Source organism: Bombina bombina, chromosome 6 (assembly GCF_027579735.1).
Source record: "Bombina bombina isolate aBomBom1 chromosome 6, aBomBom1.pri, whole genome shotgun sequence".
Taxonomy (NCBI): domain Eukaryota; kingdom Metazoa; phylum Chordata; class Amphibia; order Anura; family Bombinatoridae; genus Bombina; species Bombina bombina.
In genome coordinates, this window is record NC_069504.1 from 374957734 (window position 1) to 374974643 (window position 16910).

Here is a 16910-nt window from a genome sequence, read left to right on the forward strand (position 1 = left end):
TGTTTGGACGCCATGGCACAATTTTCACATACATTTAAAGGGGGAACCACCTTGGCCTCCATACATACAGAACATGTTCTATCTGAAGGTACAGACATGTTAGACGGACTTATACAGGCTATTAATGCAATAAAACCGTTTTTAAACAAAACCGTTACTGTCTCTTTAAATGTTAAACAGAGCACACTATTTCTGAATGTGTGAAAAACTATGAAGGAAATATCCGATCCTTACCAAATTTGCACCCTAGTGTCTTAATGCTTTGAAAGTATTGCACACCAAATTTCAAGATTGTAACCCCTTAAATGAGCAAACCGGAGCTATTTGTTCAATTTACCAGTTTAAACCCACTACAGTCCCTGCCACAGCCTTTGCTGCGGCTTTACCTTTCCTTGGGGGTTATTCACCACAGAAATAAGCCTTCTAGAATCGTTTTTTATGGCCACAGGACCCTCTCACATGAAGCTGCATGCACTGCTTCCAGAAGTAACTGCGCAATTAAGGCGCGAAAATGAGGCCTCCTCCCTCTGCATACCAGAGTGAAGGGGCCTTCCTGACTAGATTAGGTGTCTAAACGACTGCCAGGCGTAATAAAAACGTTCCCAAAGTGTTTCCAAGTTCCAAAACACTCCAAAAGTCATATAAATATTGTATAAATCAATCGATTTAGCCCACAATAGTGTCAGCCAGTATATAGCCCATTAATAAGCCTTCATTCTGTTATGAGTCTAAGAAAATGGCTTACCGATCCCAGAGGGAAAATGACAGTCTTCTAGCATTACTATGTCTTGTTAGAAAAAGGACTAGTCATACCTTGAGCAGAAAAGTCTGCAAACTGTTCCCCCCAACTGAAGTTCTCTGGTTTCAACAGTCCTGCGTGGGAACAGCAATGGATTTTAGTTACTGCTGCTAAAATCACACACCACATACTCTTTACCATCCCCATGGAGATGCTACTTGTTCAGAGCAGCAAAGAGAATAACTGGGGGGCGGAGCCAGAGGGGGAGCTATATGGGCAGCTTTTGCTGTGCTCTCTTTGCCATTTCCTGTTGGGGAAGAGAATATTCCCACAAGTAAGGATGAAGCCGTGGACCGGACACACCAATGTAGGAGAAACAACATATAAAGCAAAATTATCTATTCCCTTATATGACAGTTTCATGAATGGGAAAAAATGCAAATAGCATAGCCCTCTGATAGAGAAAAAAGCAAGAGGCAAATATCAATGGGGTATTGAAATAATGAAAAAATTTGGCGCCAAGTATGACGCACAACGTAACTAAACTTTTTTTGGCGCCAAAAATAACCAGAAATGACACACTCGCGTCACTAATGACGCAACCGTGTGAAAGGTCTCGGCGTCAAGTATGACGACGGAAATGACGAACTTGCGTCATAGAATAAAAATTTTGAGCCAAGAATGATGCAATAAAGTTTATCATTTGTCGCACCCGCGGGCCTAATACCGCCCGCAATTTGTAAGAAGTAGTCAATTGAGAAAAAGACTAAACCCCAGGTAAGAAATAAATTTCATTTTTAAAAGATGTTTATATTCCCCAAATATGAAACTGACAGTCTGCAGAAGGAAATACATGAACCCGACTCATGGCAAATATAAGTACAATACATATATTTAGAACTTTATATAAATGCATAAAGTGCCAAACCAAAGCTGAGGTGTTACCAAAAGACACCCATCCACATATAGCAGATAGCCAAACCAGTACTAAAACAGTTATTAGTAGAGGTAGAGGTAATGGTAAATTGAGAGTATATCGTCGATCTGAAAAGGGAGGTCAGAGATTAATCTCTAGGACCGATAACAGAGAACCTATGAAAAAGACCCCCGTTAGAGAAATCATCATATTCAATAAGTGATACTCCCTTCACGTCCCTCTGACATTCGCTGTACTCTGAGAGGAATCGGGCTTCAACAATGCTGAGAAGCGCATATCAACGTAGAAATCTTAGCACAAACTTACTTCACCACCTCCATAGGAGGCAAAGTTTGTAAAACTGAATTGTGGGTGTGGCGAGGGGTGAATTTATAGGCATTTTGAGGTTTGGCAAACTTTGCCCCTCCTGGTAGGATTGTATATCCCATATGTCACTAGCTCATGGACTCTTGCCAATTACACGAAAGAAAGGTTTATATTCAAGTATGTTTCAATGTAAAGCTTTATGTCCTTTAAGCCCCAATTCCCTGGATAAGCTATATGGTTGGGCTAAATTAATGCAGATTTTATACAGAGCTTTCTCCACTATCTTTAGGATGAAGATGATTGTGAGCTAATACAATTTTAAACAACATTCCAATTTACTTCTATTATCTAATTTACTTAAAGGGACACTGAACCCAGTTGATTTTCTTCATTCTCTCGGTATCTTTATTTGAAATACAAGAATGTAAGTTTAGATGCCGGCCCATTTTTGGTGAACAACCTGGGTTTTTCTTGCCGATTGGTGGATAAATTTATCCACCAATAAAAAAGTGCTGTCCAGAAGTCTGAACCAAAAAAAAAAAAAAAAAAAGCCTAGATGCCTTTCAACAAAAAAAAAAAAAAAAAAAAAAAAAAAAAAAAAAGCAAGAGAACGAAAATAAATAAATAATAGGAGTAAATTAGAAAGTTGTTTAAAATTGCATGCTCTATCTGAATCACAAAAGATTTTTTTTGGGTTCAGTGTCCCTTTAATTCATTAACCCCTTAATGACCGCAGCACTTTTCCATTTTCTGTCCGTTTGGGACCAAGGCTATTTTTACATTTTTGCGGTGTTTGTGTTTAGCTGTAATTTTCCTCTTACTCATTTACTGTACCCACACATATTATATACCGTTTTTCTCGCCATTAAATGGACTTTCAAAAGATACCATTATTTTCATCATATCTTATAATTTACTATAAAAAACATTATAAAATATGAAGGAAAAATGGAAAAAAACACACTTTTTCTAACTTTGACCCCCAAAATCTGTTACACATCTACAACCACCAATAAACACCCATGCTAAATAGTTTCTAAATTTTGTCCTGAGTTTAGAAATACCCAATGTTTACATCTTCTTTGCTTTTTTTGCAAGTTATAGGGCCATAAATACAAGTAGCACTTTGCTATTTCCAAACCACTTTTTTTCAAAATTAGCGCTAGTTACATTGGGACACTAATATCTTTCAGGAATCCCTGAATATCTATTGACATGTATATATTTTTTTTTAGAAGACATCCCAAAGTATTGATCTAGGCCCATTTTGGTATATTTCATGCCACTATTTCACCGCCAAATGCGATCAAATAAAAAAAATTGTTCACTTTTTCACAAATTTTTTCACAAACTTTAGGTTTCTCACTGAAATTATTTACAAACAACTTATGCAATTATAGAATAAATGGTTGTAAATGCTTCTCTGGGATCCCCTTTGTTCAGAAATAGCAGACATATATGGCTTTGGCTTTGCTTTTTGGTAATTAGAAGGCTGCTAAATGCCACTGCGCACAATACGTGTATTATGCCCAGCATTGAAGGGGTTAATTAGGGAGCATGTAGGGAGCTTCTAGGGTTAATTTTAGCTTTAGTGTAGTGTAGTAGACAACCCCAAGTATTGATCTAGGCCCATTTTGGTATATTTCATGCCACCATTTCACCGCCAAATGCGATCAAAGTAAAAAAAAATGTTAATTTTTTCACAATTTTAGGTTTCTCACTGAAATTATTTACAAACAGCTTGTGCAATTATGGCACAAATGGTTGTAAATGCTTCTCTGGGATGCCCTTTGTTCAGAAATAGCAGACATATATGACTTTGGCGTTGCTTTATGGTAATTAGAAAGTCGCTAAATGCTGCTGCGCATCACACGTGTATTATGGCTAGCAGTGAAGGGGTTAATTAGGTAGTTTGTAGGGAGCTTGCAGGGTTAATTTTAGCTTTAGTGTAGAGATCAGCCTCCCACCTGACACATCCCACCCCCTGATCCCTCCCAAACAGCTCCCTTCTCTCCCCCACCCCACAATTGTCCCCGCCATCTTAAGTACTGGCAGAAAGTCTGCCAGTACTAAAATAAAAGTTTTTTTTTTTAAAGAAAAAAAAAAAAAAAGCATATTTACATATGCTGTGTTTAGGATCCCCCCCTTAACCCCCAACCTCCCTGATCCCCCCCAAAACAGCTCTCTACGCCTCCCTCTCAGCCTTATTGGGGGCCATCTTGGGTACTGGCAGCTGTCTGCCAGTACCCATTTTGAACAATCAAATGTTAATTATTATTTTCTTTTAATTTCTGTAGTGTAGCTCAATCGCCCCCCACCCCCCCACCACCTAAATCACACAAGGGCTTTTTTATTTGTCCCACTTTGTGTTTTGGGGACACATTTTTTCCGTAGTGTAGCGGTTCCCACCCGCTCCCTCCCCGTGCACGCGCCCGCCCCCGCCCCCTCGTGCACGTGCGCACGCCCGCGCGCGCCCCCCGGACTCCCCCGCCCACGATCCCGCCCCCCTCCACATGACCAGGGCCATCGATGGCCGCCACCCACCTCCCATACCGGCTCCCACCCACCAACGATACCGGCCATCGATGTCCGGTGCAGAGAGGGCCACAGAGTGGCTCTCTCTGCATCGGATGGCCGTGAAAGGTTATTGCAGGATGCCTCCATATCGAGGCATCACTGCAATAACCGGAAAGCAGCTGGAAGCGAGCAGGATCGCTTCCAGCTGCTTTCCACACTGAGGACGTGCAGGGTACGTTCTCAGGCATTAACTGCCTTTTTTCTGAGGACGTACCCTGCACGTCCTCAGTCGTTAAGGGGTTAAATATCAATTGTTGAAGAAATAGCAATGCACATGGGGGGGGGGAATCATAAGAGACATCTATGTGCAGCCAACAATCAGCAACTACTGTGCCTATCTAAATATGCCTTTCAGCAAAGGAAAAATCTGGGTTTCATGTCCCTTTAATACCCTTTCCAAACCAAAATGTAGAAGTCTATACTATGGTTTTTAGTTAATAATAATAATAATAATAATAATAATTAATAATAGAAAAGTAAATAAAAACTAAATGTTATTACTTTGCACCTTTATGTATGTTATATGGAAAATAGCTAATCAGTTTAAAAATGTATATTAAAGTATTCTTAAATTCTTTTTTTAATGCCAACTATTTGCAAAGCAGTTGTGTTTGGTTACTACCCACCCTGCTTTTTACTCTGCATGCTCACATAAATTAAGCATATATTCTGTAGTACAAATAATCAATGTGCAAAGAAAAACATAATTTATGCTTACCTGATAAATTTATTTCTCTTGTAGTGTAGTCAGTCCACGGGTCATCCATTACTTATGGGATTATATCTCTTCCCCAACAGGAAGTTGCAAGAGGATCACCCAAGCAGATCTGCTATATAGCTCCTCCCCTCACATGTCATATCCAGTCATTCGACCGAAACAAGACGAGAAAGGAGAAACCATAGGGTGCAGTGGTGACTGGAGTTAAATTAAAAAATTTTGAACTGCCTTAAAAGACAGGGCGGGCCATGGACTGACTACACTACAAGAGAAATAAATTTATCAGGTAAGCATAAATTATGTTTTCTCTTGTTAAGTGTAGTCAGTCCACGGGTCATCCATTACTTATGGAATACTAATACCAAAGCTAAAGTACACGGATGAAGGGAGGGACAAGGCAGGAACTTCAAACGGAGGGAACCACTGCCTGAAGTACCTTTCTCCCAAAAATAGCCTCCGAAGAAGCAAAAGTGTCAAATTTGTAAAACTTTGAAAAAGTGTGAAGTGAAGACCAAGTCGCAGCCTTGCAAATCTGTTCAACAGAAGCCTCATTTTTAAAGGCCCAGGTGGAAGCCACAGCTCTAGTAGAATGAGCTGTAATTCTTTCAGGAGGCTGCTGTCCAGCAGTCTCATAGGCTAAACGTATTATGCTACGAAGCCAAAAAGAGAGAGAGGTAGCCGAAGCCTTTTGACCTCTCCTCTGTCCAGAGTAAACGACAAACAGGGAAGAAGTTTGACGAAAATCTTTAGTTGCCTGCAAATAGAACTTCAGGGCACGGACTACGTCCAGATTATGCAAAAGTCGTTCCTTCTTTGAAGAAGGGTTAGGACACAATGATGGAACAACAATCTCTTGATTGATATTCCTGTTAGAAACTACCTTAGGTAAGAACCCAGGTTTAGTACGCAGAACTACCTTGTCTGAATGAAAAATCAGATAAGGAGAATCACAATGTAAGGCAGATAACTCAGAGACTCTTCGAGCCGAGGAAATAGCCATCAAAAACAGAACTTTCCAAGATAACAACTTAATATCAATGGAATGAAGTGGTTCAAATGGAACGCCTTGCAGGACGTTAATAACTAAGATTCAGCTCCACGGCGGAGCAACAGTCTTAAACACAGGCTTAATCCTAGCCAAAGCCTGAAAGTCTGGAATTTCTGCCAGACGCTTGTGTAGAAGAATAGACAGAGCAGAAATCTGTCCTTTTAACGAACTAGCGGATAAGCCCTTTTCTAAACCCTCTTGTAGAAAAGACAATATCCTAGGAATCCTAACCTTACTCCATGAGTAACTCTTGGATTCGCACCAATACAAATATTTACGCCATATCTTATGGTAAATTCTTCTGGTAACAGGTTTCCTAGCCTGTATTAGGGTATCAATAACCGACTCCGAGAAGCCACGCTTTGATAGAATCAAGCGTTCAATCTCCATGCAGTCAGCCTCAGAGAAATTAGATTTGGATGGTTGAAAGGACCCTGAATTAGAAGGTCCTGCCTCAGAGGCAGAGACCATGGTGGACAGGACGACATGTCCACTAGGTCTGCATACCAGGTCCTGCGTGGCCACGTAGGCGCTATCAGAATCACTGATGCTCTCTCCATTTTTATCTTGGCAATCAGTCGAGGCAGCAGCGGAAACGGTGGAAAAACATAAGCCATCTTGAAAATCCAAGGGGCTGCTAGAGCATCTATCAGCCCCGCTCCCGGGTCCCTGGAACCGGATCCGTAATGAGGAAGCTTGGCGTTCTGGCGAGACGCCATGAGATCCAGATCTAGTTTGCCCCAACGATGAATCAGTTGAGCGAAGACCTCCGGATGAAGTTCCCACTCCCCCGGATGAAAAGTCTGGCGACTTAGAAAATCCGCCTCCCAGTTCTCCACGCCTGGGATGTAGATTGCTGACAGGTGGCAAGAGTGAGACTCTGCCCAGCGAATTATCTTTGAGACTTCCAACATCGCTAGGGAACTCCTGGTTCCCCCTTGATGATTGATGTAAGCCACAGTCGTGATGTTGTCCGACTGAAATCTGATGAACCTCAGAGTTGCTAACTGAGGCCAAGCTAGAAGAGCATTGAATATTGCTCTTAACTCCAGAATATTTATTGGGAGGAGTTTCTCCTCCTGAGTCCATGATCCCTGAGCCTTCAGGGAATTCCAGACTGCGCCCCAACCTAGAAGGCTGGCGTCTGTTGTTACAATCGTCCAATCTGGCCTGCGAAAGGTCATCCCCTTGGACAGGTGGGGCCGAGAAAGCCACCATAGAAGAGAATCTCTGGTCTCTTGGTCCAGATTTAGTAGAGGGGACAAATCTGAATAATCCCCATTCCACTGACTTAGCATGCACAATTGCAGCGGTCTGAGATGCAGTCGCGCAAATGGTACTATGTCCATTGCCGCTACCATTAAGCCGATTACTTCCATGCACTGAGCTACTGACGGGTGTGGAATGGAATTAAGGGCACGGCAAGCATTTAAAAATTTTGATAACCTGGCCTCCGTCAGGTAAATTTTCATCTCTACAGAATCTATAAGAGTCCCTAGGAAGGGAACCCTTGTGAGTGGTAATAGAGAACTCTTTTCCACGTTCACCTTCCACCCATGCGACCTCAGAAATGCCAGAACTATCTCTGTATGAGACTTGGCAGTTTGAAAACTTGACGCTTGTATCAGGATATCGTCTAGGTACGGAGCCACCGCTATGCCTCGCGGTCTTAGTACCGCCAGAAGTGAGCCCAAAACCTTTGTAAAGATTCTTGGAGCCGTAGCTAACCCGAAGGGAAGAGCTACAAACTGGTAATGCCTGTCTAGGAAGGCAAATCTTAGGTACCGATAATGATCCTTGTGAATCGGTATGTGAAGGTAGGCATCCTTTAAGTCCACAGTGGTCATGTACTGACCCTCTTGGATCATGGGTAGGATGGTTCGAATAGTTTCCATTTTGAATGATGGAACTCTTAGGAATTTGTTTAGGATCTTTAAGTCCAAGATTGGTCTGAGGGTTCCCTCTTTCTTGGGAACCACAAACAGATTTGAATAGAATCCCTGCCCGTGTTCCGTCCGCGGAACTGGGTGGATTACCCCCATTAGTAAGAGGTCTTGTACACAGCGTAGAAACGCCTCTTTCTTTATTTGGTTTGCTGATAACCTTGAAAGATGAAATCTCCCTTGTGGAGGAGAAGCTTTGAAGTCCAGAAGATATCCCTGAGATATGATCTCCAACGCCCAGGGATCCTGGACATCTCTTGCCCAAGCCTGGGCAAAGAGAGAAAGTCTGCCCCCCACTAGATCCGTTTCCGGATAGGGGGCCCTCTCTTCATGCTGTCTTAGGGGCAGCAACAGGTTTTCTGGCCTGCTTGCCCTTGTTCCAGGACTGGTTAGTTTTCCAGCCCTGTCTGTAACGAGCAACAGCTCCTTCCTGTTTTGGAGCGGAGGAAGTTGATGCTGCTCCTGCCTTGAGGTTACGAAAGGCACGAAATTTAGACTGTTTCGCCTTTGATTTGGCCCTGTCCTGAGGTAGAGCATGGCCCTTACCTCCCGTAATGTCAGTGATAATTTCTTTCAAGCCGGGCCCGAATAAGGTCTGCCCTTTGAAAGGATTTAAGCCATAGCCCTCTGCGCGCTTGGATGGCAAATCCGGAGTTCTTAGCCGTAAGTTTGGTTAAATGTACGACGGCATCAGAAACAAATGCGTTAGCTAGCTTAAGAGCTTTAAGCTTGTTCATAATTTCATCCAATGGAGCTGTGCGAATGGCCTCTTCCAGAGACCCAAACCAGAATGCCGCCGCAGCAGTGACAGGCGCAATGCATGCAAGGGGCTGTAAGATAAAACCTTGTTGAACAAACATCTTCTTAAGGTAACCTTCTAATTTTTTATCCATTGGATCTGAAAAAGCACAACTATCCTCCACCGGGATAGTGGTACGCTTAGCTAAAGTAGAAACCGCTCCCTCCACCTTAGGGACCGTCTGCCATAAGTCTCGTGTGGTGGGGTCTATAGGAAACATTTTCCTAAATATGGGAGGAGGGGAAAAAGGCACACCAGGTCTATCCCACTCCTTGTTAATAATCTCTGTAAGCCTTTTAGGTATAGGAAACACGTCAGTACACACCGGTACCGCATAGTATCTATCCAACCTACATAATTTTTCTGGAATTGCAACCGTGTTACAATCATTCAGAGCCGCTAATACCTCCCCTAGCAATATGCGGAGGTTCTCGAGCTTAAATTTAAAATTAGAAATCTCTGAATCCAGTCTCCCTGGATCAGATCCGTCACCCACAGAATGAAGCTCTCCGTCTTCATGTTCTGCAAATTGTGACGCAGTATCGGACATGGCTCTCACATCATCAGCGCGCTCTGTCCTTAACCCAGAGCTATCACGCTTGCCTCTTAATTCTGGCAATTTAGATAATACTTCTGTCATAACAGTAGCCATGTCTTGCAAAGTGATTTGTAAGGGCCTCCCTGATGTACTTGGCGCCTCAAAATCACGCACCTCCTGAGCGGGAGGCGAAGGCACTGACACGTGAGGAGAGTTAGTCGGCATAACTTCCCCCTCGTTGTCTGAATAAAAGTCAGTCTTTACATGCAAAGAAATTATCACCAAAGTTACATCAATGCATTTAGTACACAATTTTCTATGGGGCTCCACATTGGCCTTCATAGATAGTGAACAAACAGATTCATCTGTGTCAGACATGTTTAAACAGACTAGCAATGAGACTAGCAAGCTTGGAAAATACTTTTCAAATAAATTTACAAGCAATATAAAAAAAAACGCTACTGTGCCTTTAAGAAGCACAAAAAGCTGTCACAGTTGAAATAACAATGAACCAAATTAGTTATAGCAACCAAATTTTCACAGTAAATGTATTAAGTTAGCAAAGGATTGCACCCACCAGCAAATGGATGATTAACCCCTTAATACCCAAAAACGGATAACAATTTAATAATTAACGTTTTTATCACAGTCAAACACACTGTCACAGGTCTGCTGTGACTGATTACCTCCCTCAAAATGAATTTTGAAGACCCCTGAGCTCTCTAGAGACGTCCTGGATCATGGAGGATGAAGTAGGAAGATTGTGACTGAATTTTTACTGCTCAAAAAAGCGCTAAAATAGGCCCCTCCCACTCATATTACACAGTGGGGAAGCTCAGTTAACTGTTTCTATGCAGAAACAAAAGTTAGCCATGTGGTAAAAATCATGCCCCAATAAGTTTTATCACCAAGTACCTCACAAAAAACGATTAACATGCCAGTAAACGTTTTGAACATACATTTTAAAAGTTATGAAGTGTTATTAATAAGCCTGCTACCAGTCGCTTTTACTGCAGTTAAGGCTCACACATTACTTCAGTATTAACAGTATTTTCTGAGTCAAATTCCATTCCCTAGAAAAATACTTCAGTGTACACACACACACTCCTCAGCCTAATACCAGTCGCTACCACTGCATTTAAGGCTGTACTTACATTACATTGATATCAGCAGTAATTTCTCAGTCAATTCCATTGCTTAGAAAAATAATTTAATGCACATACCTCGTTTGCAGGGGGGCCCTGCATGCTATTCCCCTTTTCTGAAGTTACCTCACTCCTCAGAATGTGCGAGAACAGCCAGTGGATCTTAGTTACGTCTGCTAAGATCATAGAAAACGCAGGCAGATTCTTCTTCTAATGCTGCCTGAGAAACAAACAGCACACTCCGGTGCCATTTAAAATAACAAACTTTTGATTGAAGAAATAAACTAAGTTTAAAAACACCACAGACCTCTCACAACAACCTATCTTTAGTTAGCTTGCAAGAGAATGACTGGATATGACATGTGAGGGGAGGAGCTATATAGCAGATCTGCTTGGGTGATCCTCTTGCAACTTCCTGTTGGGGAAGAGATATAATCCCATAAGTAATGGATGACCCGTGGACTGACTACACTTAACAAGAGAAATAAGTATATGGAAACGATTGACGAACAAGTAGTCTCATGAAAGACAGGTAAAACATGTTTCTCGGGGGGGAGGGGGGGGGGGAGATAATAAACTGTAAATAAATGCTAGACATGATGTATCTTCAATATTTAAACAACTAAAGCAATTTTCATTAGTAAAAACTAGATCCTGCTAATACAACATCACTGCATAAACCTTGCACTTGTATGCATGTTCACGTCAAATTGTAGCAGTGGCGGTGATGATAAACCTAGCAGCCCAAGTAACGTGCTACCATCCACGGATTCCGATTATTTTCAATGAAAAGCAGCTGTCAAAATTACAAAAACTTTTTGCACCAATCTTTGCAGAGAGAACTTCAAAAGGGATATGAAATCCAAAAATGTTCTTTTGGGACTCCCAAGTAAATTTGGAAGCTTTTGTAAAATTGTCTATCATCAAGTTTGCTTTGTTCCCATGGTATTCTTTGTTGAAGAGAAACATAGGTAGGTGTCTGGAGCACTATGTGGCAGGAAATAGTGCTGCCATCTAGTGATCTTGCAAATAGATCACATACTTGTAAAACTGCTGCCATATAGTGTTCCAGACAAGTGCAATTAGTCTGAGATTATGACCATGCTTTTCAATAAAAGATACCAAGAGAACAAAGAAAATGTGGTGGTAAAAAAATAAAATTAGAAATTGGGGTTTTATCTCCCTTTAATGAATCTAAACTGCCAATTGGATTCATGTACTTTTCTAAGGCGAGACAGGTGTTAATGCAGGTTACTTCTTGGAATACAAGCAACATACATTTAAATTGAATATTTATCTAAACATTTTCATTCTAAACTATCCATTGCCTAATATCTACACTAAAAATATATATATATATATATATATATATATATATATAAATATAATGGGCTTTAGTTTTGCTCCCTCAGAAAGTTTGCAATGATAGGTTGGTTTAAATGCATTATGTGTTCATTGTTTCTCTTGTGCCTCAAGACATATTGGTACTCAAACATCTGAACAAAAACATTAATGTGCTTACATCTGGTTTGAATGGTGGCTCTAGAATCCCAGCTTCAAGTCTCTTGAAATTTATATCTTTAAACAGCGGATGCTCTTTCACCTCTGGAGCCCCCCTGCCTGTGCACCCCAGTCGTTGCATAGGATCTTTACAGAGTAACTGTAGAAGAGATGAAAAATAAAATAAAAAAGTGGTTATACAATTATGATAGACATGATCGGCTAAAAAGGCTAGCAGCCTCACTATGAAAGAATGCAAAGATACAATACTATGAGCCCCATTTTCAATCCTGGAAGGACAGTGTTCCCTACTTGGGAACCTGTCCAACCGTAACTCTGTACGTGCACTGCCAGCATTTAACATTGTACAAGTATTTTCCTGTGCAGCACCGCCCCTGCTCGATAAATGAAGTCCTATGTCTAAAGTAGTATAATTGGAATAAAATTGAATTTTTTATATTGCAAAAAAAATCTAAATCTCGACTTGAGCAATGTCATTGGTTTTGGTGAAACTTTAGATGCCAACATGCAGGTATACTAGTAACATAGTCAGTGAGGCAAAAATACAACTAAAGACTATCCAGTTGAACAATGAGACATGATCTGATATCTATTTAATAGTTAAAATCCCAACCAAGTCACATACATACACGCACATAAAAACAAATCTGGGATTCCAAAATCCAAACATTCTGAAATCCAACCTTTTTAATTATTTTAAAAAACTAAAATTTATGTTTACCTGATAACTGTATTTCTTGACACGGTGAGTCCACAGATCATCATCAATTACTGGCCAGCAGGAGGAGGCAAAGAGCACCACAGGAAAACTGTTAAATAACAAAATTTATGCTTACCTGATAAATTTATTTTTTGACACGATGAGTCCACGGATCATCTTAATTACTAATGGGATATTCACCTCCTGGTCAGCAGGAGGCGGCAAAGAGCACCACAGCAAAGCTGTTAAATATCACCTCCCTTCACTCCCAACCCAGTCATTCGACCGAAGTCAAGGAGAGAAAGGAAGTAACAAGGTGCAGAGGTGTCTGAAGTTTATAAACACAACAACAGTCTCTTACAAAAAAACAGGGTGGGCCGTGGACTCATTGTGTCAAAAAAGAAATAAATTTATCAGGTAAGCATAAATTTTGTTTTCTTTTTAATGACACAATGAGTCCACAGATTATCTTAATTATTAATGGGAATCAATACCCAAGCAGATGATACAGGAGGGACAAGACAGGGCACCTAAACGGAAGGCACCACTGCTTGAAGAACCTTTCTCCCAAAAGCGGCCTCAGCAGAGGAAAAAGTGTCAAACTTGTAGAATTTTTGAAAAAGTGTGAAGAGAGGACCAAGTTGCAACCTTGCAAATCTGTTCCACAGAAGCCTCATTCTTGAATGCCCATGAGGAAGCAACAGCCCTCGTGTAATGAGCCGTAACTCTCTCTGGGGGCTGCTGTCCAGCAGTCTCATATGCAAAGCGAATAATACTCCTCAGCCAAAAGGAAAAAAGAGAAGTAGCCGTAGCTTTCTGTCCCTTACGTTTTCCTGAGAAAACTACAAACAATGCAAAAGACTGACGAAAATCCTTAGTTGCCTGCAGATAAAACTTTAAGGCACGAACCACATCCCAATTATGCAGAAGTAGTTTCTTCTGAGAAGAAGGATTGGGATACAGAGAAGGAACAACAATCTCCTGATTAATATTCCGATCTGAAACTACCTTAGGAAGAAATCCTAATTTAGTACGCAAAACTACCTTATCATAAAGAAAAATAAGGTAAGGGGACTCCCACTGCAAAGCCGAAAGCTCCGACACTCTGCGAGCAGAAGAAATAGCAACAAGAAACAAAACTTTCCCAGATAACAATCTAATATCTAAGGAATGCATAGGCTCAAGCGGAGCCCCTTGAAGAACTAAATTCAAACTCCAAGGAGGAGTAAATGGATTGAACACAGGTCTGATTCTGACCAAGGCCTGACAAAATGATTGTACATCTGGAACATCTGCCAGACGTTTGTGAAACAAAATAGATAAGGCAGAGATATGACTCTTTAGGGAACTTGTCGATAATACTTTCTCCAAACCCTCTTGGTGAAAGGATTCCTAGAATTTTATCCTAACACTACTCCATGAATATGCCCTTGGATTCACACCAATAGAGATCCAGCTCCGGCCGCCCCTATTTGATGGTCAAGCTGGAAAACACCTCCGGATGAAGTTCCCACACCCCGGGATAAAAAGTCTGTCTGCTCAGAAAGTCCGCTTCCCAATTGTCCATTCCTGGAATGTGGATAGCAGATAGACAGCAGTTGTGGGTCTCAGCCCACTGAATAATTTGAGCCACCTCTGTCATGGCCAAGGAACTCTGAGTTCCTCCCTGGTGGTTGATGTAAGCCACCGATGTTATTTTGTCCGACTGGAACCTAATAAACTGGGCTAAGGCTAACTGAGGCCAGGCCAGAAGAGCATTGAGACTGACGTGGGATACAGCTAGACCCAAGGAATGATCAGACCAAACTTACTCTGCTTAAAAATAAAAATCTTGAAGTAAACTTCTTTTCAGACACCGAAAACTTCACCTCCTCCTTGCACCGCAGGCAAAGAGAATGACTGGGGTTTATGGGAAGGGAAGTGATACTTAAAGCGACACTGAACCCAAATTTTGTCTTTCGTGGTTCAGATAGAGCATGCAATTTTAAGCAACTTTCTAATTTACTCCTATTATCAACTTTTCTTCATTCTCTTGTTAACTTTATTTGAAAATGGCATCTAAGCTTTTTTGTACAGTACTCTGGACAGCACTTTTATTGGAGGATTAATTAATCCACCAATCAGCAAGAACCCAGGTTGTTCACCAAAAATGGGCCGGCATCTAAACTTACATTCTTGCATTTCAAATAAAGATACCAAGAGAATGAAGAAAATTTGATAATAGGAGTAAATTAGAAAGTTGCTTAAAATGTCATGCTCTCTGAATCACGAAAGAAAAAATTTGTGCTCAGTGTCCCTTTAACAGCTTTACTGTGGTGCTTTTTGCCTCCCAACAGTAATTGATGATGATGATCCGTTGACTCACCGTGTCTTAACCCTTTGGCTGCTAAGCCATTTCCCACCTGGGTGCTAATATTTCCTTTTTATTTTAATTTTTTTTTTTTACAGACCCCCAATAAACTGTTGGAAAGGTTAGGCGATTACCTTTCCAACAGTGGGTCTTGGGGGTCTGTAGCTGCTTAGATGCCTGAGATACAGGCTTCTAAGCAGCATTCCCCCTCCTCCTATACTTAAAGGGACATTCAACACTTAGTGTAACAGGTTTTAATATTGTAAATTAAGAAACGGAGGTCCGCCTACACTATACCCCTCCTCCCTTGCCGCCTTGCTTCTGTCCTAATCAGCGGCGCTAACTACTCTAATACCCGGTCAATATGGATGCCGAACTCCCCCCACTATTACGTAGCTGCCTTCTTCTTAAACTGATAAGCAAATCAGAATCCAGTCCTCGGACTGAAATTGCACGCGCGTGCAATTTCAGTCCGAGGACTGGATTCTGATTTGCTTATCAGTTTAAGAAGAAGGCAGCTACGTAATAGTGGGGGGAGTTCGGCATCCATATTGACCGGGTATTAGAGTAGTTAGCGCCGCTGATTAGGACAGAAGCAAGGCGGCAAGGGAGGAGGGGTATAGTGTAGGCGGACCTCCGTTTCTTAATTTACAATATTAAAACCTGTTACACTAAGTGTTGAATGTCCCTTTAACATTGTTACGTATAAATAAAGTTGCACGGTGACGTCATCACGTAATTGCGTGTGACGTCACTGCGCATCACGTGAAGCCCCGGCGATACCTGTCACTCTACAGGCACGATCGCCAGGGTAGCAGCATTAAGGAGCCCCCAGATCTCCCTCAAGCTGGGAGAGTGCTCATGACGGCTCTGAGCCGTCATTAGCACCAGAGTGAGAAACTCTGATGGCTCAGAGCCGTCATTAGCATGCAAAGGGTTAAAGAAATAAAATTATTTTTTGTAGTCTAAAAAGCATAAACAAAATGTGCACAGTCTTTTTAGATTTAAACGTTTTGAGTCACCAGCTCCTACTGAGCATGTGCAAGAATGAGTGTGTATGCATTTGTGAATGGCTGATGGTATGTGTATGCATTTGTGATTAGCTGATGGCTGTCACATGGTACAGGGGGAGTGGAAAAAGACATAACTTTTGAAATTGTCAGAAAAAAAATCTACTATACAAATCTGATCTTCCCATAGATGTACCAAATGGTAAGATCAGATATATATATATATATATCACATATTTATGCAGCTCTGTGGTGTTACTTTAACTCTGCATGTATAAGTGATATACTAGAGCTCTACCTGTTTTGGATTTTATAGCTATCCAATACAGGAAATGTTACCAATTGTGTGATTTAATGATACAGGCTTGTATTATATTGATATGAGATGTAGTTCTGGTTTTAATTTGTATTTAGTGGTGTGGTTGCATGTTTTTGCTCTATTTTTGAGATGGCAGGGCATGTTTGGCCAAACTTCTTTTGTAAATGCTATACGAGTTTAATAAATTGTTGAATTCACCTAATATGTGTCGTTTTTATTCCCTTTCTTTTTTTAGAGGATTATTGTATTCTCTAATATTT

General features: G+C 41.2%; 1 protein-coding gene across 3 annotated transcripts in view; it reads right to left on the minus strand.

Annotated features, from left to right (window-relative positions):
• GRK6 (G protein-coupled receptor kinase 6) overlaps nt 1–16910 on the minus strand; it is a 185526-nt gene that overhangs the window by 113343 nt on the left and 55273 nt on the right. For all 3 annotated transcript variants that reach the window (XM_053717069.1, XM_053717070.1, XM_053717071.1), the window contains one exon: nt 12273–12410. In XM_053717069.1, the coding sequence (XP_053573044.1) occupies nt 12273–12410 (138 nt within the window). The remainder of the gene's footprint in view (nt 1–12272; nt 12411–16910) is intronic.